Below are 25,588 nucleotides of genomic sequence, written 5' to 3'. Positions count from 1 at the left end.
TTTTCATAAGCCATATGATATTTGATCAATGATGACTGATTGTTGAAACTAGACATTATAATTTTCAAAATTTACTCATGACAGTTGATGTTGACTAATATTTGACTATTAATATGGTGATGTATTTTGCTATTTTATTTGACTATTAGTATGGTGGTGTATTTTGAACTTAATCAGTGCTGCAAATATGTATATATTTTTTTTTTTATATGTTTTTGTCTTGATTAACCCAAAACAAACTCAACCCCAAAAAAACTTTTGCCCGAACCTGCAAACCGAACCCTCAAGCCTGAACCCGAACCCAAACCGGTTATTTAGAAAAAAGATAAAGCAGTCAACAGAAAAATGCAATGAATTTGACAGCACAGCATTGACACTCAGTGCCCAGCATGATCAAACACTAGTAAATCACACCCAGTAACCTCAGAAAATATAAATAGCTTATTTTTTCAAAAAAACAAAAACTTGACATTCTGTTCAAATTTGAACGCAGTTTTGAGGAATTTTTTTAATAGTTCCTTAACATTCTGTATAAATTTAGGGCCATTTTTGGGTGTGGGAAGTTTGCCGAGTTTTGAATTTACAGGAAAAAACAGCAAATACTGTGACTTAGCATGGATGTGAACGGGATTGTAAAGCTCCCAATGAAATGATCAATTAAGATCACACAGTTGTGTAAATCACCATACTGTAACTATCGCATAACATTTCTTTCCCCATTTGCACGGTTGAGTATGAAGTTTTCTTCTTAGGTTTTGCATTAAGAAATACTGGACCAATATTTATGGTTTTCTTGCATGTCATTAAACTCAATTCTTGTATCTTATGATAGATGCAATGTAAAATCGCCAACCAAAACAAAATAAATATAATTTAGTGGCATGAGTAATCAGGAGGATTAAATGAAGCAGATATTCAAAAAAGTTGACATCAGAAAATTGGTCCAATGAGATAGTACCTGCCACACATTTGAATGAAGTTTTGAATTTATGGCTTGGCTCAAAATGTTACAATCTAATTTTGAGGCCTCTGAGAGAAATCTCTGAATAGCTTCACGACTGGGCTGGAGACGCACACCCCCAACAGTTGTGATAGAATCTAAAAGCCTCTCTTCTCGACCGCTTCCTCTTGCTTGACTGGGACCAAGTTTTTCATTGCTTACATCTGAAGAAGAAACCCTATAATCTTGATTTGGTGGCACATCTCTGATCTCAGAAGAACCCAAAGAATAGGGAGACTCTGTCCATGGTCCATCTCTTTGGTGCTTTGATGAAGTATCTCTTTCTGATGTAAGTGACTTTCTTAGGCTAGGCCCTCTGTAACTTCCAGCTGGGTTTCCTTTTGCATCAAAATAATTATTATTTGACTGTCCACCAATCATGTTCAGACCCTGTCTAATAGATGCACTTCCCAATTCAACAACTTCACTAAGAAATGACTTTCTATCATCCAATGGCATTTCAAAATTAGTATTACCAAACCCTTGAATTCGTTTGTTGACATCCTCTGAAGCATTTTGCTTTTCCTCCGCAGCAAATATGGCTGCTACCACTTCATGGGCAGTATCACGGACAGCCTTATTCAACGCATCACCTCTAAGAGCATCTGGCTCACCTCTGTAATGAAACATCTGACGTATAACTCCTGAATGCCGTTGCATTTCTCTTCGGAATTCTACTCCAGCCTTTGCTACTGAATATTTGATAAGCCTCAAAGCCTGCAAGCAGATACAGTTAGCACAGAAGGCAACAATTAGAGTTCCTGATAAAAAGATAATGATGATGTAATGAATCATAAATCTTTATCCACGCTTTAATTTAAAATATAAGTTTGTTGCCAAAATGTATCCACTTTTATTAATGCAGAAAACTCCTCCAGTCAATGGTCTAATGGTCTGCAACAGCGAGAAAACAAAAAAGTTACCGTGTATACGGAGCCAAAGTTTTGTTTTCAGATGGAGAAATCGTCATGAGGATGTCAACCCAAGTTCAAACCCCACTGGATATGCTTCTCATATCAACACAATCGTAATAATGCAGGCCAAATCAAAACAAGTCTAGTTGCAAATCTCATGTGAATTTTGAAGAAAGTAATTACCACTCATAAAAGGCTTTAAAGTCAAAACTATTATTCTCGATTGAAAGTGTATTATTCTCTTGCATCTTAACGAAGTAGATACGAGGGTTAACCAATTTGCCACATTTTTAATAAAATTTTGAGAACTTGCATAATTTGAGTTAGAAATGTAAACCCACGCCAAAAGAAAACTAGAACTTTGTAAAAGCACTTATTTCAAATTTCAATTGCCTTGTAGCAAGAAGTGAGCATTAGTATCTTTTGCAGGCAACTGATAATACGAGCAGATTTGGTTGTGGATGCTTTCATTTAATTGATTAAACTTTACTTGCCCACAAAGAAGGATGACTTGCATAGAAATTTCATGTGTTCACGCTGTATATGATGCTATTATATAATTGTCAATCTTGCAGCACAGAAGTTTATCCTAATATGCTGTTGGGAACTCTTTCCATCATAATGTTGTAGCAATAAAAGAAACAGAAACCCTCCAAAATTCTCGATGTCAGCAATTTCAGTTAACAGAATTTTATAAAATATTAAACACTTAGAGATTGCTCATTGAAGGAATCGCTGCTAATGAGAGATGGATTGTCGAAGGAATGATTACTAATGAGAAATGTTGAATATGTGGCTTGGGTATTAAACACTGTAAGTAGTTGGTCCCAAAAACTGATTCCCAAAAATGTTGCAATCTGAAAACTCCAATCGCCTAAAGAAAAAGTACTCATTCAATTGCTTAAAGGAACGGCTACTGATTCAGTCTCTCCCAAAACCACATAGCTGAACGGCACATCTAAAATAAGGAATACTGTCATTACGTGTGCAACAAAGGTTGAAAGGCATGTACTGAAACATTGAAGCTTCCACAGCAGAGACTTATGTTCAAATCCCCAGAAAAGTTACTCCATCCAAAACAGCTAAGTTCATGTGTCTGGTGACATTAATAGGTTTATTAAATGTTTTTGAATCTAACTGCATAGCATGTTATGTCTCCGGTCTGTCTACTGAATCCATATCAAGGTAAAAATGTAATAAGCTAATGCTAGACCCGTCAGAGAAATTCGGTAGAGCTAACGCGGTATGTCGCAGGTCAATCTGGCTACGAGGATTCCCCCGGGTTGAGTCATATAAGTTGAAATTCAACCAACGCGGCGAATTCAGCAATAAAAAACCGGCATCTCTATAATTACAATATTCAAATCTATACCATCTTTCTAGGGTTTGTTATAATTCCAAGATTTCAAGTTTTGATATGAATCTAAGAAATCAAATCTGAATTGAGTCCCCTGTCCACCTCCCCCAACCTCCAAAGGAAACGTATCAACAAAAACAGGCAGAAACCAGACAAATTGATAAGAATCTCGAACCGAAGCAAATATTCAAACCCTATATATTTTGCCATACGCTCACCAAATTCTCACCGTAATTCCAAACCAAAGGCAAAATTTATTTTTCGAAAAATAAAAATAAAAACGCACCTTTTGCTTGACCCGAGGGCTTTTGTGATCGAGGCGTTTGAGAACAAAATCGGACATCTCCTTGACAATTGCGAATGGACTGGAGCGAAGCGTCTCGCAAATCTCATCCATCTTATAAATGGGGGTAATTTTATCGTCATCTGCAGTGGCATTGTCGATCATACGCGACCTCCAGTACGCTTCCACAGCCCTCCTGCTCGACTCCATGCCTAATCCGCTCCTCAATTCCTTATCTCCAATTAAACCCCACAATAAACATAACAAGGAAATTATCCAATTAGCCGACAAAATTTTGGGTTCAATTCACTCGATCTGTGACTCAATACTTGTCACAATCCAAGCCAAATGTCTGAAAGTGCCCAGATTAATTCATAACAATCTTGAATGATAAAAACACATCAAAATAGCAGCTGTCGAATGGCAAATTTCGAGGTTCTAATAAGACTGAAGGAGATTTTGCCGATTAACAGCCTAAAGTGTGTGGCAGTCTCCTGCTGCAGGCAAATGTCTGGAAACGCGAGGACATCAGAAAATCGGGGATTTCACGGTCATATGGCTGGCTCCCGCGGCAGGTCACATGGAGCTTCTGGAGCATGTGATAGACAAATTATCTTATTCATAGGAAGAATTCAATATATTTTTTTCCTTTTTATTTTTAAGAGACTTGGGGTCAAATTAATTGTCATTCAATAAAAGGGATTTTAATTAGTGGGGAGAAGTAATATAACCTCACGTTTTATTCGTGGCGACGTTATTTAGGAGTGGACGATAGGAATGTATACGATAGACAAGTTCGAGGATCTTGTATTGTTTTCGCCTTCCTAACAATGTAGATTTTGAGACATTAGGAGTATCTTGAGGAGGAGGTGAGGAGGGCCCTGCACCTCCTCCTATTAGGAGAGCTTGATGAAAAAGTTATACATCATTTGTATGCATATACTTCAGCACTTTTTCACCTTTTTATTATATATTTATCATTAGTGTATATATCTTTATAATCTATATAAAATATGTGCCGCTATGACAAAAATTTAGACATCAAAATATATATCTCAACATACTTTATATAGATTATTTCTTATAGAAAAGAAAAACAAAATTGTAATTTTATACATGTTTTGGTTCGTTGTGACTAGTCTTATTACTTGTCGGTAATTACTACATAAATTTCGAAAAAATAAAATTTGTTGCAGAGAAGGAAACACTAAAAAATGAAATAGTATTGAACTAATTCTATTGAAAAAGAAATGTTTAGATGTGCTCGTTTCATTTAGGGGAAAAAAAAAATTTAGAACACAATACTGAGAAAGAAATGTCTCATTCAGACAAAACTGAAAGGGAAAAAAAGAAGTTTATAACACATTGCTATTTTTTGTATACAAAAGAGTGAAATTAACTTTTAAATTCTTACCTGATAGAGTTTGTTCTCTATAAAAAGACTATTGATGGTTTGTAAAAAATTGTCAAAATTTTACATGAAACCAATTTCTAAGAACAATTATGCTTGCATTAGTTTAAAGCTTAGAAATGCAGCAAGATATTTTTTGTAACAGAAGACAAAAATACAAATTAAAAACCATAATTTTTGTTGCGGAGAGGCAAACACTAAAAAATGATTTCCCAAATTCCATCTTGCAATGTCTCCAAATGTAACTCCATTCTCTTCTTCCAATACAGAAAATTTGTACCATCAAAGATAGGAACTTTGTAATGCACGTCTTGCACCATGCCGAATCTACCTCAAGCAATTAAGCTTACTCAAGAGGAACCTTGCTCTAAAACCAATTGTTGAACATGTTGGTTAACAGATTTGTCCTTTGATAAAACTAAAATAATACCACTTTATTGCCCCTTTAAGGAACAAAACATTAACCAAACAATTGGGTAAACTTGTGAAAGTTTCCCTCTGAATTTTCTAAGGTATAGCTCCCTCTTAGATTTTCAATGAATGGAAGCAAGAAAATAAATTATGCATATACTTTTAACCAGAAAGTACGAAAGGCATTTTCACATCTACATCACCATGTTGTAAATGCAATGTTAAGATATAGTTCTCAAATGACAAAGATCACAGACTTTGTTATGTTTTGCACTTCTCATTCAAAAGAAACTTTCAAACCAAATTCCTTCTTAAGCACATAACATTCCATAAAGAAACAAAAGACTATTCTGGGAGAAATGAACTCCAACAGAAATTCAAATTCCTTCATCAAACACACAGATTTGAGACTCCAAAACAATCACTTTCATTCATTCATAGATAAATGAGTATTTCTTTTTGAAACATTATGTAACTACAAAATAAAATGTATTCAGTCTGAAAGCCAAAAAAATTTGGACCTTCACATAGTCTTTTTAAAACATATAAATAGCCATAGATCAGCTAACTGTAGTTAGGGAAACACAGAGTTACATAACTCTGCCCCTAAGTCAAGATTCAGTTTTTAAAACATAACCAGAAAACTAATTTTTGAAACTGTCCTAAAATTTATCATTAAATAATTTTAAAGGGCTTGCACAGTCAAGATTGCAGCTATGGAATGGGATACTCAAGTTGGTTCTGCACTGAGTTGCTGACACGTTTCCAATCCAAGTGAGCGGCTGAGAAGCTGTGTATAACGACAAAGTTCAAAAGTCTGATGTGAGCAATTCTCTGCGCCACACTTCCTTGTCCCATCAAACCTGGGCCACAATATCCACGTGACTCCCCAAGTGTTTTTATGCACAAGAAAAGGAGGGACTCAATCTTCGCCATAGTTAAGAAATCGTCTGTTGTTAGAGTTTTTGCTTCTCTTACGTAATTAATTTTTCCTTCAAAAGATGGAGTAATAACTTCTAGACTTTCTATCATCTTCTCATCCTCTTTTAGGCACTTAATTCCTATGCATTTCAAATTATTTTGCATAGATAAAATGAGTTGGGCCAACTCGTTTCGCAACTTGGCAGATTCTTCACATCCCTATTCTACTATGGAGTTGCGCCACTCAATGCTTTTCTTGCATACATAAAGGATATTGTCATCCAAGCCCTGCACTGGTTTTTCTGATAGAAACTTCATAATTCCGTACTTTTGTACATCAATCATTTGAACTACTACAACTCTCCACTTAGTTTCCTCCTTTTTCTAGTTGGCAGTTTCTATCTCTAGCTCTTTCATTATAGTTATGGCATTATCATACACTTTGCTCAGATTCTTGAAGTATTATGTGTCAGATTGAGTGATCCCATCTAACCATTCCAAGAAAATCTTTGTCACCATCTTGCTTTTTTGAATTTGACCTAATAGTTTCTGGTTAATAGGTGACTTGAGATCAAATGACATGGGTAGCTGTGAAATCGGTTGAGCATTAGGATTATGAATAGCATCTATATATTATGCCATATGCATCGGTGTTTCCTTGAGATCCTGTTTATCCCTCTCATCCTTCCATGTCCTACTTATTATTCTTTTGGTGGAACCCTCCAAATGGTGAACATTTGCTACCCGCGATCCAGCTCCTAAATTTATCTTTTCAACAATGAAATCCTTTGCTAAATTTTTTTTTACTTCTTTATCTGAAATAGAGCGAACTATCTCAGCAGTCCAATTTCCTGTATTCTGATCAAAATCTATTTTTGAAACTGTCTTCAGGCTTTTGGACTTTGGAGTTTTACCCAAGCATTTACTAACCATATCTTCAATGGGAATCGAGACACGAACCACATTTCTCTTTTTGCTACTAAGAGCAACGTCTAACCAATGAGGGCCACTAGAACCTGTAGTTCTTTCTTTGCTTGGGATGGTTCAACACCAACATTTGCCAAAATCAATGAACCTCCAACGCCTGCTTCTTCTTCTTCGGGTTTTCCAGTGTCACCAATTTTCATGGAAGACATCTCGATATTTTGTTCTGCCATTATATTCTTTGCCTCTAGAGATCCTTCCAAATCAACCACTATTGTACTTTCTGGCAGCTTTTTGCCCTTGTTCTTGGTTCTTGATCTGGTGACATGAGTTGGAAGATGGCTACCAAGAGACTTCTTTGAACCTCTCATAGTATCTGCCTCAAGTTTAACTTTGGTGCTACCTGTATATGGTGAAAATGGATAACAATAATAACAATATTGAAAGGCTAAATGAATTCAACCCCTAGCCTAACAACAACAAAGATCCACCATAACATATGAAGATTACCTAAGACAATGCAAATCAAATGAAATCACAAAGATTGTACCATCACATGTCCAATAGGGTTTGGATCTCCATTCTTCCTATCTCCATTGATCTTGCTTGATATATTTGCTCTCAGATTTTATGTGCACAAGAGCTCAACAAAGAACGGAATGTGGTTGCAAGTAGGATCGTAGTGTAGTCAAGTCCTTAAGATGATTCATTAGAATGAATGATTAGGATGATTGATTAGGGTTTGATAATGAAGGAAGCATCTCCTTATATAGAAGACACAATATGAAATGGAGGGATAAGATTGAGAGGTGTAAAAGGAGGTTGGCTATGATTAGAGGGTAGGTAGTGTATGAATTAAGAGATGAATGACATGTGTCATGGGTAGAAAAGGTTAATGACTTAATTAAATAAATAAAGATTTATTTAATTAATAGAAGAAGTGGGATCAATTAAATAAATAAAATATTTATTTAATTTAGGAAAAGGATAATTTAAATAAATAAATGTATTTATTTAAATGAGAAATAAGGCTAGAAGAGGATAAATGAATTAATTAAATAAATAAAGATTTATTTAATTAATAGAAGAATTAAGCTTAGATAATTAAATAAATAAAATATCTATTTAATTAGATTGGACAATTTTAGGTGTCTACATTTTGCCCCTCTTTGAGACAATGCGGCTTGTCGCGTTGTTTCAAAGAAGATAAGATGAACTGATACAGAGTTGCCCCAGGATGGGAATGATATGCCCCCTCGAGAGATTGGATGAAAATGTCTGAAAAGATTGCAGACAATCTCTCAATAAGAAAGATGGGATACACTCAAGCAGGTCCTCTAGGAAGACTAGGATAAATCAAGGCACTTTGTGATGAACAGTGGGTACCAAGATAGAGTACTTTGTGATGAACAGGGAGTACTGAAATATGAGCAACACTTTGTGATGAATAGGGAGTGCAAATGTGAGTAACACTTTGTGATGAACAGGGAGTGTCACACACGTAGTACTTTGTGATGAACAAGGAGTACCACTAGGATAAATAGCAACACTTTGTGATGAACAGTGAGTGTCACTAGGATAGAGAGCAACACTTTGTGATGAACAGTGAGTGTCACTAGGATAGAATGTCCTATGCATTTAGATAAAAAGTAGCATTTTGTGATGAACAGTGAATGCCACTATGACTAACATGAGTGATTTGTTTAACTGCAGGAGTATTTGCCGATGCTGGAGTCACGGGAGAGATTCCTGTCGACTCAGAGATTGTGACCTGAGCTGATAGCCGACACAAGGGGTGGCTGCAAAGGACACAGGGGCCAAGAGAGATGATCTTGGGGCGGGTCCTTCTAGGGCTCAGACTCCATCGAGGGCAGTCGACTCTGAGGGAGGGAGTTCATCATAGCCTTAGAGAGCTCCCTTTGTATCAGTTTTGTACCATTTTTGTATTGTAGACACCTGCGGGTGCTTTTTGTAGCCATATGATTTTGACATCATTGTATCATGACACTTTTGATTATATATATGAGATGATTCATTTTTGCGGCAGCTATATGCATGTGTACCTATGTGATGAGATGTTCTTATGTGATGTATGTTTTATGCTATGGATGCAAATATTTATATGAGGAAATGCAATATTTTTGTTCTTTTATGTGTTTATATGTGTATGCATGATGCAAATGTAAATGTATGTAATGTAGATGAATATGATAATGCAAATGTAAATTGTGCTAACAGGTGTTGTGTGCAGGATGTGATGCAATTGTGATATATATATGTATGTATGAAATGCTTATATGTGGTAATGCAGGTGAAACTACATGAAATGCAAATGTTTTTGGCGTGTCATTATACTCAGTCATGTGATAGCAGGCTATGCGAACTCGAGAAGGACGATGGAAGTCAATCAAAAAGGGGGATGGAATATAGAAGATATGAAAGTGAAAGAGCTTCTTGTGCATTATCATCATTGAGCTTTATTATGGCAAGTAGGTTATGACAATCGAGGCATATGTTGGACCCAGAAAGTCATTGTACCCGTTTGCATGGAGATAAGACAGTCACAAACAAGGAATGCCCCAGTTCACACTAGACTCACAATGTCCTCATATCCTTGGACAAGTCATAGCATTACTAAAAGACAATCCCCAGACAGCAAATACAAATAGGTGACGATACCCCATCCTCGCCTTTCTAGTCAAAGACATCCTGGAGATAGAATCTCTAGTCAAAGACATCCCGAAAAAGCTAAAAGACATGTCACCAAAAAATAAAATCAAAGAAAACCAAGACTCGACACCAACATCCACTGTAGTCCTCAAGTTTAGTGTCTCTTGTCACTTGTATAAGTCTTATTTGATTGTGGTCACAATGTTTACTTTCACAAAAAGGATAGATAGCACTGAACCATAATGTTGTCTGAGTCTGTTGAAAAATTTGATTTGTTGAAGCCCATTGTTGCTGCTGTGTCTCATCTGAAACTGACTAAATCCATGAAACTGATACTTTATTGTGGAGAAGACAAAACTTTGTTGTGGATCTCTGATGAAAATGTTGCTTTATTGTGGATTGTGTGCGGATAGACTAAAGGAAGCTGGAAGAAACTGTACTCCTCAAAACATGTGATGTTCTCAGTTCCACACCCATTACTAGACGTAGGATTTGCCTTAGCCACAGATAGGATCTGGTTTATTATGGATGGAAAAGGGAGGTTTATTGTGAATGGCTAACCAATCTTGGGTAGATCAATAACAAGCCATGATAGGAATGGGTAAGTTTATTATGAACGAATAGGTTGTGAGTGTGTGCAAAGTGAAAGGATGAAAGTGAATCATGATGGAGGGAGGAGCAATGTCTCTACGCATGGCGCTGGTGACCCAGTTTTCACCATGGTACTTGCCCAGGGCACCACCGAAGTGGTTTTCACCGTTGGACGAAATTATTTCTCTTTACTTTTTTCGATTTTTTTCAATGTTTTTTTGTGTCACAAGGCGCCTGTTTGCCAGGTTTTCAACAAGTAACGATTTTTTTGTTTGTTTTATAATTTTTTTGTATTTTTGAAATTTTTTATTTTTTTTGTATTTTTGAATTAGGATACTCTGAAGAGCTATGTGTAGAACCTGCGAAGGTGCATGTTGTTGATAGGATCCTCTAAAGGTTCACCTTCTGTAGTTGAGGGCTAATATGCCCCAGATCCATATGCTGCTATAATGATGTAATGACCAAGCCAATTTGGTTCGAACTTGCCCTTCTTCTCTCTGTCTTGTTGATTTTTGGGATTTTCTCTGAGAACTAAGTCACCCACCTCAAATGTGTGAGGCTTGACCTTGTGATTGTAGCTGTGACTCATTCGTTGTTGGTAAGCCTTGAGATGATTGAAAGCAGTTTGTCTTCTTTCATCCAGTAGTTCCAGCTCTTGTAAGCGAGAGACCCTATAGCCTTCGTCATTGATGATGTTTTGCAAAGAAACCCATAAAGAGGGTAGCTCGACCTCAATAAGAAAGATAGCTTCAACGCCATAGACAAGTGAATAGGGTGTAGCTCCTGTAGGTGTGCAGACACTTGTACGATAGGCCCAAAGTGCAGGATTAAGTTGGATATGCCAATTACGACCAACATCGTCGACTGTCTTCTTTAGGATTTTAAGGATTGTTTTATTAGACGCCTCCACTTGGCCATTACCTTGGGGGTAATATGGTGTGGAGAAACGATGGGAAATATGGAAGCGGTCACAGAGTTCATGAACATCCTGATTTTTGAAGGGACGCCCGTTATCAGTGATAATGGAAATAGGAATACCGTATCGACAAATGATATAGTTGAGGATGAATGTAGCAATTTGTTTTCCAATAACTTGTGTGAGAGGCACGGCTTCAATCCATTTTGTAAAATACTCTGTGGCAGTGATAATGAATTTATGACCATTGGAAGAAAGAGGGTGAATCTTTCCTATGAGATCGAGTCCCCACTGACAAAAGGGCCAAGGAGACGCAAGTGGTTGAAGTTCTTGTGCTGGCGCATGTATGAGATCTCCATGAATTTGACATTTCTTACATTTCTTGACAAACTGATATGAGTCTTTCTCCATATTGGGCCAGTAATATCCAATCCTGATGAGTTTTTTTGCCAAGGTAGGACCACTAGCATGTGGACCACGTATCCCTTCATGCACTTCCCGTAACGCAATCTGAGCTTCGTCGCTTTCTAAACATCTAAGAAGAGTGCCATCTAGACCTCGCCGGTATAGGATATCAACTAAAATGACATATCGAGAGGATTGGCGAATGAAAGTGCGACGTTGGTTATTTGATAGATCAGGAGGTAAAGTATTGTCACGTAGGTATGTGAAAATGGAACCGTATAACTGGGATTCGGGACCGACAACACATATCATCTCAGTAGGCATGATCTCATATGAAGGGACCAAAAGGTTATCCACCAAGAACTCATAGCGGGTCTCGTTTGGAGGTAGATCGATCAGGGAAGCAATTGTAGCCATGGCATCTGCGGCGCGATTCTGCTCTCTCGGTATCTGCTCAAAGTTTATTTTTGTGCAGTGTTGTTTCAGATCATCCACCAGGTGTTTATAAGGCATTAACTTTTCATCTTTTGTTTGGTAATCATCAGTTGCTTGGCGGATGACAAGTTGGGAATCCCCAAAAACGCGAAGTTCCTGGATCTTCCATTGAACTGCAATTCATAATCCTGTTGTTAATGCCTCATACTCCGCTATATTGTTAGTGCAAGGGAATGATAAGCGGTATGATTTTGGTATAGAATCCCCTTGAGGAGTTATAAAGAGGATGCCAGCTCCTGCCCCATGCTGTGTGTATGAACCGTCAAAGTACAGTTGCCATGGCTTGCATGTGACATTGTCAAAATGGATTCATTTGGAAATTCTGAACTTAGAGGAACATCATCTATCGTGGGAGCATCTGCTAATTGATCTGCGATGGCTTGTCCTTTTATTGCTTTTCTGTCCACATACTCGATGTCGAATTCACTCAGGATCATTACCCATTTGGCCAGTCGCCCAGTAAGTGTTGCTTTATTGAGAAGGTATTTCAATGGGTCTATTCTTGCAACTAACTTAGTCTTATGAGTGAGCATGTAATGTCGTAATTTCTGCGAAGCAAAGACCACGGCGAGACATGCACGCTCAATTGGTGTGTAGTTTAGCTCATATCCTACCAATGTGCGATTGATATAATATATTGTTTTTTCCTTGCCTTCAACACTTTGTTGCGCTAAGAGTGCCCCCAGTGCTGTTGGAGTAGCTGATATGTATAGTAACAGAGCCTGACCCGGAACTGGTGGCATCAGAACTGGCGGGTTCAGAAGATAATCTTTGAGCGTCTGGAAAGCCTGTTGACAGTTATCATCCCATTTGAATTTGATGTTTTTATGTAGCAGGTGCTGAAAAGGATTACACTTATCTGCCAGTTGTGCTATGAATCTTCGGATGGACTGGAGTCTGCCTTGTAAGGATCGAAGCTGACTGATATTCCTTGGAGGTTGCATTTCCAAGATAGCCTTGACTTTTGCTGGATCAGCTTCAATTCCTCTTTTGGATACAATGAATCCTAGGAGCTTCCCGGAGGTTACTCCAAAGACACATTTCTTGGGGTTTAATCTTACTTTGTATTTTTCCAACCGATCAAAGACGACTGAAAGTATGTCCAAATGTGTGTTTCTATCTATTGATTTGCCCAAGAGGTCGTCAACATAATCTTCCATAGTTACATGCATGAGATCATGAAAGATAGTAGTCATGGCTCTTTGATATGTAGCACCTGCATTCTTTAGCCCGACAGGCATGACATTCCAGCAGAAAGTTCCCCATGGACAAGTAAATGTTGTTTTATGTTGATCCTCGGGTGCGATCCTTATTTGATTATAACCAGAGAATCCATCCATTAATGATAACATTTCATGACCTGCTGTGAGATCAACAATCAAGTCAATATTTGGTAATGGGAAGTCATCCTTTGGACAAGCTTTGTTGATGTCTCTGAAATCTGTGCAAATTCTGATGCTGCGATCTGGTTTACTAACAGGTACCAAGTTGGAGATCCATTCGGGATAATCGATTGGGCGTATGAATCCGACATCCAGTAATTTCTCAAGTTCTACTTTGACGAGTAATGCCACTTGTGGATGCATTTTTCTTAGTTTCTGTTTTACTAGTTTTGCCCCCAGTTTGACTGTCAAATGATGCATTACCAAATCTGGATCTAATCCAGGCATATCAGCGTATGACCAGGCAAAGTTGATTTGTCGTTCTTTGAAGAAACTTATGAATTTTGACCTTTCTGACTCTGTCAGTGATTGAGCTAAGAATATGTTGTGTGGAACCTCTTCTGTACCAATGCTTGTTTTGATAGTCTCCTCTACCAACATGGATGACTTTTCCTCATATGATGTTGGGAGGATGTCGAGCCTTCCATCTTCGGGTGCCTCAGAGAGGTTTTCACCCTCAGATACGTCCTTTATTTTTACTTTTTTGGGGTCAGATAGCGCCACAATGTGGTTTTCGCCATAAGACCCTTGATTTGTTCTTATTTTCACATTTTTGCGACTGGAAGGTCCGACACCCTCACCAAAATATGCCATGCTATTGAGTTCTATGGTGTATCCCGCTTTATGATCTCCAGGGGGAAGATCATCTCTTATGCCTAGATAGTCTATAAAAGCTTCATTGTTTTGGAATGTATCAAACTGTGCAGGTCCTTCATGATCCCAGTCAATGAGTTGGTGGTGGACAAGGGGAAGGCCGTTAATGTCTTCGAAGTTAGCGGGGCTAAGAGTGAAGATGTGGTTATATTTGGGTATGTCAAGGTAATTTTCGAGGTCATCGATGGCACTCTCCTCATCAGTCTCGATCCCGAGCGAATCCAAATTATCATCACTAGTAGCGCACTCTGGGACAGGTGTTCTCATCCTATGTGATTTCAACCTAGAACCTTGAGACAAGGACTGTGTAGACTCCTCATGGGTTGTTTCTTGACCAACTCTGAATTTGTTATAAAACTCTTCTTCTTCTGTGGGTTCACCTGGCTCTTTGAATGTCTCGGTGAGCTCGTAGTCACTGGAAGACTTGTCGGAACCCCATTCCCATTCGTTGGAATCTGTGGAATAGCGATTCTCTTGTTGAATTTTGGCAGCTTTGATTTGTAAGGCTTCTTCTGTCCTTTGAGTGTGGACCTTGGAAGTTAAGAAACCAAGTCCTTTCGAGCGTTCCTTCTTGAAAGTCAATTCAGGTTGTAAAGGTTCAATGATGCCTTCCTTTCGTAATCCCAGAGGGCTTTTTCCATCATACCCGAATTTTTGTAGAATTTTGAAGCCTTTGCCATATTTCTCACATGGTAGACTAATGTGATCTTGTGTTTCCTCTTCATTGTCCCTGAAAAGCATTTGGTATAAATCTTCCTCTTCTAGTTCACCCCATCTTTGAAAGGTAGTAGGGTCCCATTTGAGCATCATGATGGAGATTTGTTTGTTAGGATGTGGTCTCCCATATTCTTTTGGGGAACTCATGACTTGTTGTAAGTACATGGTTTGATTGAAAGTATATTCCCCCATGCCTTTGTCCTGAAACTTGCCTTTAAGCTCACCTTGTTTTGAGGTCGAGGGTTTTAATGACTCAGGATCAATGTATGCCGACGAAGGAACAGCCTCCCGATTATTGGGAATGAAGGTCTCAGTCTTTGATTTCAGGTTATTGCAGTATATGAATGGATTAGGATCACCGTTAACTGTTACTTCCACTCCATTATGAGGAAACTTAATGCATTGGTGATATGTGGATGGGACTGCCCTCATTTCATGAATCCAAGGACGCCCTAGCAATATGTTATAAGTGAGATTTAAATCCAGGACTTGACAGACCACATCCTTTGTAACTGGCCCAACTCTGAGAGGTAAGATGACTGTACCCTTGGATGAACGTTCTTCATCGTCATATGCCTTAATGGTGATTTTGTTTGTAGAATTCACAACTTTATCAAAATATCCCAATTGTGTGATAGTGCTTGATGTGCAAATGTTTAGACCTGCTCCTCCATCTATCAGGACTCTTTTTATTCGATGTTTGTGTATGAAGGCTTCAATGTGTAATGGTGCATTATGTGGTTGACTTACAGAGGCGTCATCGCTTCTGTGAAAGTAAGTGAATATGGAATGGAAAGGTATCCCACCATGGCTTGAAACTGGTCCACGTTTAGATCAGTAGGAACGACAGTATCTCTCAAGATTTTGTCAAGAATGGCTTTATGTGCAGGGGATATGCATAGGAGCTCAAGGATCCAGATGAGCGCAGGTGTCTTCCCTAGTTGTTCTACAAGGTCATACTCAGGTTTGGTTGATGAGGCAGCAGTGTTTTTAGTTGGAGCACCTTGCAAAGTGAATTTGCCTCGACGAGTTGTAACATTACATTCAGAGGTAGGTTCAGAAGAAGATCCAACACCTTTTAGGACAATCCTGGGTCTCTGGGTAGAATTCTTAGACATTTTGTCCTTGATGATAATGGTAGAGATGTAATTGTCCATTGAAATGTGATTGATAGTTGAATCAAAGTTATAGGATGCTCTGGTATAATTAGTTTGATCCTCTGTGGCTTTAGCTCTTCCCTTGTCATGTTTTGGGAATGGTTCCTTAAACATCTCATGTTCTTGATTAGATGAATGTCCTTCAATCTCAATGTCACCTCTATCAATGAGATCTTGTATGATGTTCTTCATCCGATGACAATTTCCTGTCTTATGACCCTTGCTCTTATGAAATTCACAATATTCATCATCATTCCACCAATTTGGTTTAACTTTGGTTCATATGGAGGAAAATCTGGAACTGTGATTACCTTGTTTGCCACTAGCTTCTCGAAGACTGACTCAAGTGGTTCTCCCAATGGGGTGTACTTCCTTCGTGATCTAGAAGTTGTTTGAGTATTCACTTGATTGTTTGTAGAATTTGATCCAGAAAAAATGAATTTGGGTCGCACTGTGTTGGCATCGACAACACCATCATTGACTGTGTTCTTGTTTTTATTCCAAAATCTTGGCTTGTCTTTTCCTTTAAAGTCATCTTTGTTTTCCTTGAATGTCTTAATGACTCCTTGTTCAATTAGGACCTTTTCTGTCGCTAGGCCTTTTTCAATAACGTCCTTGAAGGTGGACAAACAAGCTTTTCTTAGATCATAGCCAATATCTTTGTTAACATTCTGGGTGAACATTTCTACCATTTGTTTTTGTGGAATTTCACAAGAGCATCTGCTGGCTAGATTTCTCCATCTTTGTAAAAATGATGCAAAAGATTCTCCCTCTTTTTGCTTAGTGTTGCACAAAGTAGTGACTGATATGTTTGTCTCTACGTTGTAGGAGAAATGTTGAATAAATGCCTCTGCTAGATCACCCCATGACTTAATACCAGGTGGTAGTTGGGAGAACCATTCCATAGCTTGATCACCTAAGCTTTGTGGGAATAATCTCATCAGATATATCTCTTCTGTTGCTACCTCAATGTAAGCTGTGAAAAACTGTCTTATGTGTGCCTTAGGATCCCCTTTTCCTCTATACTTATCAAATTTAGGCGTCACAAAGTGTGTAGGAAAAGGAGGCATTGGAATGCTCTTGTCAAATGGATAAGGACATATGTCTCTCATTGTGTATGTTGGCTTTGGTGCATTTATGTCCTCCATTTTCTTTTGTAAGTCCCTGATTTGTTGTTCCAAACTGCTCTTAGGTGGAGATCGACTTCTTGGACCATATCCTATGTTTGAGGTACCCATTGGAGGAGGAACATGTTGCATATATGGATGATATTGATCATACACATGTTCATATGGAGGAGGTCTGTAATGATGCTGCGTATATGGACCACTTGGTATAGATTCATGTTGAGGAACACCATATCTATTTTGTGCATGTATACCATACTCTACAGGCATGTCATGTTCTATTGTATTGCCCCCAAATTTGACGCGGGGTTTCCTTGTGTCCAAATTTTGAGCATGCCTTGGAATATCCCATTGCTTTGGTGGTTGATCCTTAGCATTGATATGTGATTGAGCATATTTTTCTCCATAAGACTTCCATAATGGCCTGCGAAGGTGAGTATCATATGTTTGACCATGTGTATGTGGGACCTCTGGCTTTTGAAGCAAAGCTGATGGTGATTCAGGTACCATATGTGGTCCTCTATTTCCTCCGCTATTAGGTCTCCTTTGATCCATGTTAGAGTGAGGTTGTTGCAAAGGTTGATTTCCCATTATTTCAGACATGTCAAAATCATGAGGTATCTTAGCTCCACTTTGTGCCATCATTTGTAAAAAGTATTGTCTATCCCTCCTCATTATTTCCTCAACCAATCGATTGAAATGGGGATTCATAATGGATTCTTCCACATCTGCTGAATGTACAGAAAAGTTGTCCATATTGTCATTGTGTGTAGCATTGTTGTTTATAGTGTCCATGTTCTCAACATTTGGAATGTTTCTATAGGCATCCATGTCAGGTAATGTAGTATGATCAGAATTGAAAAAGATCTCATTGTCATACTCATAAGAACTCATGTTTGCGGACTCTTGAGCCTCTTTAGTTTCTCTCCTAGATTTTTGAAGACGGGTTTCAACCATGAACTAAGTATTGACCAAGATGTGTGAGACTAGATGAAAAATGGAAAGAGTATGGAAGACCAAGAGTTGGATGAAATGTAAATGAATCTGAAGTGTACTTGCAATGTCCAAAGTGTAAGACCAAGTATGTATGTAGTAGAGTAGGTGTGACTTCCAAAGAGAGGATAGTTTCTCTTGATGAGGTAAGTTGACCTTGACTCTAAGTAAGACCAAATGAGACCCAAAGGTAAGAAACCTTGATGAGGGACCACTTAGCAAAGTGTTGTTGTATGTAGTGTGTTGACAAAGTATGATGAGGACAAGCAAGTGACCTTTTGACTCAAGTTTAGACAAATGTGAATGTAAAGTGAGATGTAAAGCAATGATGGACTTTGTGAGACCCAAAGATAGGTTGAATGCTAAATGAAACCCTGGAGAAATGACCTAGGAAGCTCAAGAATTCCGAAACTGATTGTGTTTGTTTGCTGGACTGTAACAGTTTTTCAATTCTGGACACAGACGCGCCTGTATACTTCACAGACGCGGTTTCCCGACACAGACGCGCTTCTGAGATTTTTTTGTTTGCCAAATTGACTGCAGGAACACAGACGCCACTAGACAACACAGACGCTATTATGCCCGACACAGACGCGGCTTTGCAAATTTTGTGTAATTTTTCCAATCTGTGAAGTTGTTTTGTTGTGACCAAATCTAACTGTTTGACTGTTTGTGACAAGAGGACACAATGTTGATGAAGGACTCAATGTTTGCAAGTGTCTAGACTCAAACTGACTCCAAGAAAAGTGTGTTGTTTGATGTAAAAATGTTTTGCATACATTTGAAGACACAAAAGACACAATGTTTTGCTGTTTGGTCTTGAATGTTTTGAATGTTTAACATAAGTCAAGCACAATTCTTATGGCTGGCCAAGACAATAGTTGTTGATCCCACATGGGGTTTTACCCCCAAGGCTACGCTATTCAGAGCGGATACTTAGATGCTTGACCTCACTGGCTCCACCCTCGGCACTCACTTCTCGGGTCAGCCAAGCATCAGTCCCCACGAAAACTCCCCGTGGCGAACTTTGTATCTCTACTAAGAACCGTATGTGTGTGGGCCGCTACCAGAGGTCTAACCTCCTGCCCCAACAACTAGAAGGATTTGGGCCTCTAAAACAAAATGGTGCTAGTAAGGGCATTCGCTCGTGTGGCCATACATGAGGCACTTTCAGCTCTGTAAATACAGAAGGCTCCCAGCCGGTAGGGGTTACGCCCTACAACTAATCAAATAAATTTGATCAAACAGGTTTATGGGGAGACATAGTGTCGGTATGAACTAATTAGCACACGTTATTCATAGTTTTCACCATGAATACATTTGATTATAGTGGTTCGGACGAGGTGGGTTTTCCTCGCTACCACTTGGGTCGTCCTCTTCTCACTAGTAGTCCTAATGACCACACGGGAAGACAGGCCCTCTAAAGATTAAACAAAAAGAGCCTATTGCTCAAGACACAAAAGACAATGATTCAATTTTAGTGCACCAATGGAAGTGTTTGCTAGTCTATGAAAACAAGGGACACAATAAAAATCCAAAAACCCTTGCCAAGGACCTGCAACAAAGAGTTGTTAGTAGTTTGGATTGTTTCAAATAATCACCCCTTCCTGCAAGCACACAAGTTAGGTAAATTTAAACCCAAAAGACTTTGTGAAAATAGGGGTCTTCAACCAAACAATTTAGCCTTCAAGACAAGCTGCACCAATTTCATTAGCTAGATCTGAAAATGTTAGCTCGAAATAAACCAGATCTGAAACCCTAGATGCGAAATCCAAAAAACTGAATCAATGAAAATCAAAAATTCTAAAACTGATAAACACAGACGCGGTTACCCTTAACACAGACGCGATTGGATAACACAGACGCGGTTCTGTGAGACACAGACGCGGCTATAGACCACAGATGCATCTTCTGGACACAGACGCGACCAAAACTAGCGCAAACGCGACTTTACAACACAGACGCGTTTTCCTGAAACCTGCAAAATAAAATAATGCCAGAACACAGACGCGGATCCAGATGTCGCAGACGCGCTAGAAAATAAAAAACGCGATCCGAAAGTACACAGACATGGAAATGTCGAAAATATTATCGAAGACGTCAGATCTGCAACTTCAAAATACAAAATCTGCAACAAGATGTTAAATGCAAAAAGGGACAAGAGTCCCACGGGGCGTGCCAAAATGTATATGGTGAAAATGGATAACAATAATAACAATATTGAAAGGCTAAATGAATTCAACCACAAAACTCTAGCCTAACAACAACAAAGATCCACCATAACATATAAAGATTACCTAAGACAATGCAAATCAAATGAAATCACAAAGATTTTACCATCACATTGTAAAGCGAAAAATCGTGGTCGAACCCTAGTTGGTCTCCCCTCTTCTAACTCCAAGGAGAGAGAAGGGAGGTTCGCTAGGATTCGATGGGTTTTCACTTAGGGGGAAAACTTTACATTCAAAAGAGGGGTTGAAACTCATAAGATCCAATCCCACGTAATGCAAGATTGGATGCTAAATGAATTTCAAGGGTTAGGAAAGCAAGGCTACCCTCTTTTGTAAAGATTAAGGAAATTAAGCTAAGGATGCATAGAAAGTCATAAAAATTCGCTTATAAACTGAATTCGGGTTATAGGATGAAGCTGCGGACCTGGAATTAGCAGTAAAATGTCGATACGGCGCTGTCCTGCAAATTTGAGCAAAAGTTGTTGGGACGATGGCGCCCGGCGCCACGGTCCTCCGAAAAATCCGCGAAACGAAGGGAGATCTGTTCGTCTCTGCACAAGGATTCCAGATCTTCAATTTCAGCCGTGTACCTGCAACCTACACACATAAAAGCGAAGACGATTGGGGGGTTAGGGATTAGGGGTTTGCCTTTAGGTCAAACCCCGGTTTTGGAATTAACCAAGAAATGAGCAAGAGCTGTAAATGTAAATGACTGTAATGTAAAACAAGTACTAATACCTTGTTCTAAGGATGTTTGTATCCTTATGTGCAAAGGTTTAGATGTTGTATGTTGTAGTATGTAGCATGTAATAAGTGATCTCCTCTTCAATGGTTGAATCCTTGACTTGAATGCAACACTTAGCCTTGAATGGAGACTTGAAATGATCAATTGCTTGAATGCTTGAATGCTTGAATGCTTGAGTATAGTTTCCACGCCTTTTTCCCTCATCTATGTCTTATTTTTTTTAAATGAGAGAGAAAAATGTAGTTTATATACTTGTCATTTAGGGCTGATAGACTGATTTTCCCGACCTTAGGCCGACCAAGGAAGTATATTTCCAAATTGCAAACAAAAAGACCCGAGCCCCTTAGGAGACCGGGCCCAAAATAGGACCCAGGGACCAGGGCGCTGGGCGCCCTGGTCCTGAGGGACCAGGGCGCTGGGCGCTCTGGTCCCACCTCCCGGGACATCAGGGTGCAAGGAGGTTCAGGCCAGAGTACTTGAAAAATGCAGTTTTCAGTGTCGTGAGCGAGTTTCGGGGTCTCCATTCAGGTTGCGTGTTGCGTCGCCATCGTGAAGACCGAAATGCAGTCGAAATTGCAAGTGTCGCAATTTTAGGACGCTACATTTAGCCCCCACTTTAGCGGGAGTATGTATGCTCATACTTCCGGTAAAGTACAAGGAAACAACGTTGAAAGACTTTCACCACGTCAAGGAGGCAAGATACACCAAGCCCCCAGTGGACTAAGGATCTTACAACTTCGATTGACAAAGTAAAAGGGAAGATCACGAGGAAGAACCATGACTGTCAGTAGTAAGGTTCCCTCGCTATGAGTCATGCAAAAGAAATACCAAAAATCTTCAAGACAAAGCTAAGTTTGCCAAGAAATTTTCAAGTATCTTTGAAAGAATAGACAGGGTGTATGCCCCCCTACGTTAAAGCGATCGCACACGCCTCAACGGGGGTGATTGTTTTAACATAGTGATACACATAAGAAAAAGGAGCACGTTATCGCAAAGATTTAGCCCCCAAGTGTGAGATAAACCCAAGGATAATAGACACAAACACAAAGCACAAGGTGACTTCGCTTTCCTCGGGGTCAGTATGTTGTATGATAAGTCATGTATATATCATATGTATGTATGCATAATTGTTCTTCATTCCCCAATCAAGGAAGGTCACCTAGAAGAAGGGAACACATGTGTCTTTTGAGTCAACATGAGAGAGATCGAGAGATCTCAATGCTTTGCATCGTCCTCAAGTAGACATCACTAAGGACGACAAATAGAAGAATGAGAATAACATATAGAAGAAGTAACAAAAGAGAGGGGGAGAGAGTCTGCTATGCTAATGTAACTAGTCTAGCATGTCATCTACCCCCCGATCTTGCTGATCAATGTTTCGGGAAGGCAGGGAACACGCTAGAGGAGGAACATCCAACACAGCAGATGGAGCTATCACAAGATCCAAACAAGGGCTATGTTCATGTTCCAAGCCACATTGTTCTTGTCTAGGAGCTAGGATAAGTGCTTTAGAAAATTCATTAGATAAATGGTTATCAACATCAACAAGTTCATATTCACTATCAGAAGCAAGAGGAGTAATATTTTCATCTATATCATCATCTAGATTTATAAAAATAGGATCTTTAACTCGCACAGGATCAAGACCATCATGCATCTTATGTTTAGGAGATTTAGGCTCAATATCCGACTGAGGGGAAAATGGAATAATGTTTGTTGAAGGTGTTTGTGGAGATTGCAAAGTTTGAGAAACAGCTGCTTGAGCCCTAAGACGACGCTTTCGTCGACGTTCCCGTGCAGAACGATTACGTCTAGTCTTAGTAGGAAGTGTAGAAGATAGAGGAGGAGGAATATTCTCATCCCTATCACTTGGATGTTTAGGTTGAGGTCTTTTAGGCTGGATAATAGGAGAAGAAGAAGGTCTCTTCTCTCTATAGAAGGCAGGAGGAGGAACTGCTCCATATAAAGGAAGAATTTTTGGTTTAGGAAGAGGACCAAGTCCATCATGACGAGGAGGTATAGGTCTATTTTTAGAAGATTTATTAGGCATAGACATAGTCACATCCATGGGGACGGGTTGGGAATCTTCTTGGGGAAAGACATTAGTTTTGTCTTTCAAAGGAAGAATTTCCTTCTCAAGAATGATAGGAATGTCAAGTTTAGGTGCTCTAGGTTCACTTAGAGATAGGATCATATCTGTTTTCCACTTTTGATAAGATTTGAAAAGATGATCACTTCGCGGAGGAAGAGATTGGAATTGTTTAGACCAAAAGTAATCAATAGGAACACTAGAGGTTCTTTCAGCTGGTTTAAAGAGACTATGATTGACAGTAACAACTTCACCCTTATGGGGAAATTTCAAACACTTATGAATAGGAGAAGCAATAGCTTTCATGGAAGATAGCCAAGGATAGCCAAGCTTCACACGAAATTGTTCGGAAGAAGGAATAATAGCAAAGTTCACATCAAGAGATTTGTTATGGACCTCAATAGGCAATGTAATAGAACCAATTGCAGGAGAAGAAAATGCATCAAATAGTTTCACAATCACATCTGTTTTGTCATAGATCACTTGATTCAATTGCAAAGTAAAAAGAAATTCTTCAGTAATAACATTAACCATGCACGAAGGATCAATAAGCATTCCACGGCAAGGCATATTCTTGACTTTTGCAACTATGTATAAAGGACCATCAGGTGCCCTAATGGTTTCGCTAGAATCAAATGTGATGGAAGGTTCTTTAGGGTTTTCTTGCTGCTCTACAAAGTTAATCACATTCGGAGTCATAGACACAAGACCATCAGATGAGAGAGAGGAATCATTAGCCTCAATCACATTAGAAGTATGAGAAGTATGAGAAGGTAATGGATCAGTAAAAATCTAAAGATTTTGGTTAGGAGGAGCTACAGATGTGTTGCCTTTATCATTCACTCCAGAAACATAAATAGTATTATTATCAATCAAATCTTGAATTTTACCCTTTAGAGAAATTTTTTTTTCAGTATCATGCCCAGGCTGACGATGAAAGTGACAAAAAGCTTTGTCATCAAAATAAGGTGAAGTAATCTTTGCAGGATCAATTTGTCTTATAGGAGGAAGGGTAAGCACATTTTGTCCCAATAACTTATTCATAATATCATGCAATGATTCATTCAAAGGAGTATACTTTCTTTCTTTCTTGAAAAATTTAGAAATAGGAGGCACACCTGATGCTGCATTCACATTGTTGTTGATGATTTTTTCATTGAATTTGATGGAATCTCTGTTCGGTTTAAACTTCCCAAATGGTTGTTGACTGCTATCACCCTTATCACTCGGAGCCATAGGATGTGATTGTTCCATTTGACTCACAGTCAGTTGATAATTGTGAAGAGTGGCACACAACTGTTGGAAAGAAGTAAACTCAGAAAACAGAAGTTTGTCTCGAATATCTTTTTGCAAATTAGAAATAAAGATTCTTTGAATATCATTATCAGGCACTGGAAAAGAAATTTGAGCATACAAATGCTTATATCTACCAATGAAATCAGTCACTTTTTCTTTAACACCTTGTTTACAATGCATCAAATCAATCAAAGTAACTTTAGGACTTATATTATTTTGAAATTGTTGAATGAAAGCATTTGCAAGTTGTTCGAAAGAAGTAATAGAATAAGAAGGCAACGAGCAATACCATTGTAGGGCTTTGTCTCTTAATGTTCTAGTAAATAGTTTTGCAAGCAACCTTTGGTCATAAGCAAAATCAGTACATATTGTTTGAAAAGTCTTAACATGTGTTAGAGGATCTCCTTTACCATTATAAAGTTCCAAATGCGGGATTTCAACATGCTTAGGAGGAATGGCTCGAACAATGTCAAGAGAAAGTGGGCTCGCAACATCAAATGTGGGCACACTAAACTTAGATTGATTCATAGAGGCAATTTGTTGCTGTAAAGAAGAGACAGTTTGTGCAAGATTATTAATGGTAGCTTCAGTCGAAGAGTTCATATTAGGTGTGTTAGATTGAGATGGAGGTGTGATGTTATTGAAAGATGGTAAAGAGTAAGGTGGTGGGACCCTATGATAGTCAACCATAGGGGATGATTGGATAGGAGGAACACTACAAGGAGGAATGGAATGGTTAAATGAATTGCCCCCTTGTGTCATGTTCATTTGTGAAGATGTAATAGGAACACTTATTGAAGGAATGAATGAAGAAATCGGATTGAATGAAGGAATAGGGT

General features: G+C 38.7%; 1 protein-coding gene across 3 annotated transcripts in view; it reads right to left on the bottom strand.

The window, feature by feature from the left end:
• LOC131035407 (protein MODIFIED TRANSPORT TO THE VACUOLE 1) overlaps window positions 1-4,148 on the bottom strand; it is a 39,247-nt gene extending 35,099 nt beyond the window's left edge. For all 3 annotated transcript variants that reach the window (XM_059214135.1, XM_057967107.2, XM_057967108.2), the window contains exons 1-2: window positions 3,558-4,148; window positions 959-1,717 (exon numbers count right to left, since the gene is read on the bottom strand). In XM_059214135.1, coding sequence (XP_059070118.1) covers window positions 959-1,717; window positions 3,558-3,764 — 966 coding nt within the window. In that variant the 5' untranslated portion in view covers window positions 3,765-4,148. The remainder of the gene's footprint in view (window positions 1-958; window positions 1,718-3,557) is intronic.
• Window positions 4,149-25,588: the final 21,440 nt, after the last annotated feature.

Source organism: Cryptomeria japonica, chromosome 2 (genome assembly GCF_030272615.1).
Source record: "Cryptomeria japonica chromosome 2, Sugi_1.0, whole genome shotgun sequence".
NCBI classification, from domain to species: domain Eukaryota; kingdom Viridiplantae; phylum Streptophyta; class Pinopsida; order Cupressales; family Cupressaceae; genus Cryptomeria; species Cryptomeria japonica.
The sequence above is the reverse complement of the archived record's forward strand: the minus strand, read 5'-3'. Positions and strand labels throughout refer to the sequence as shown.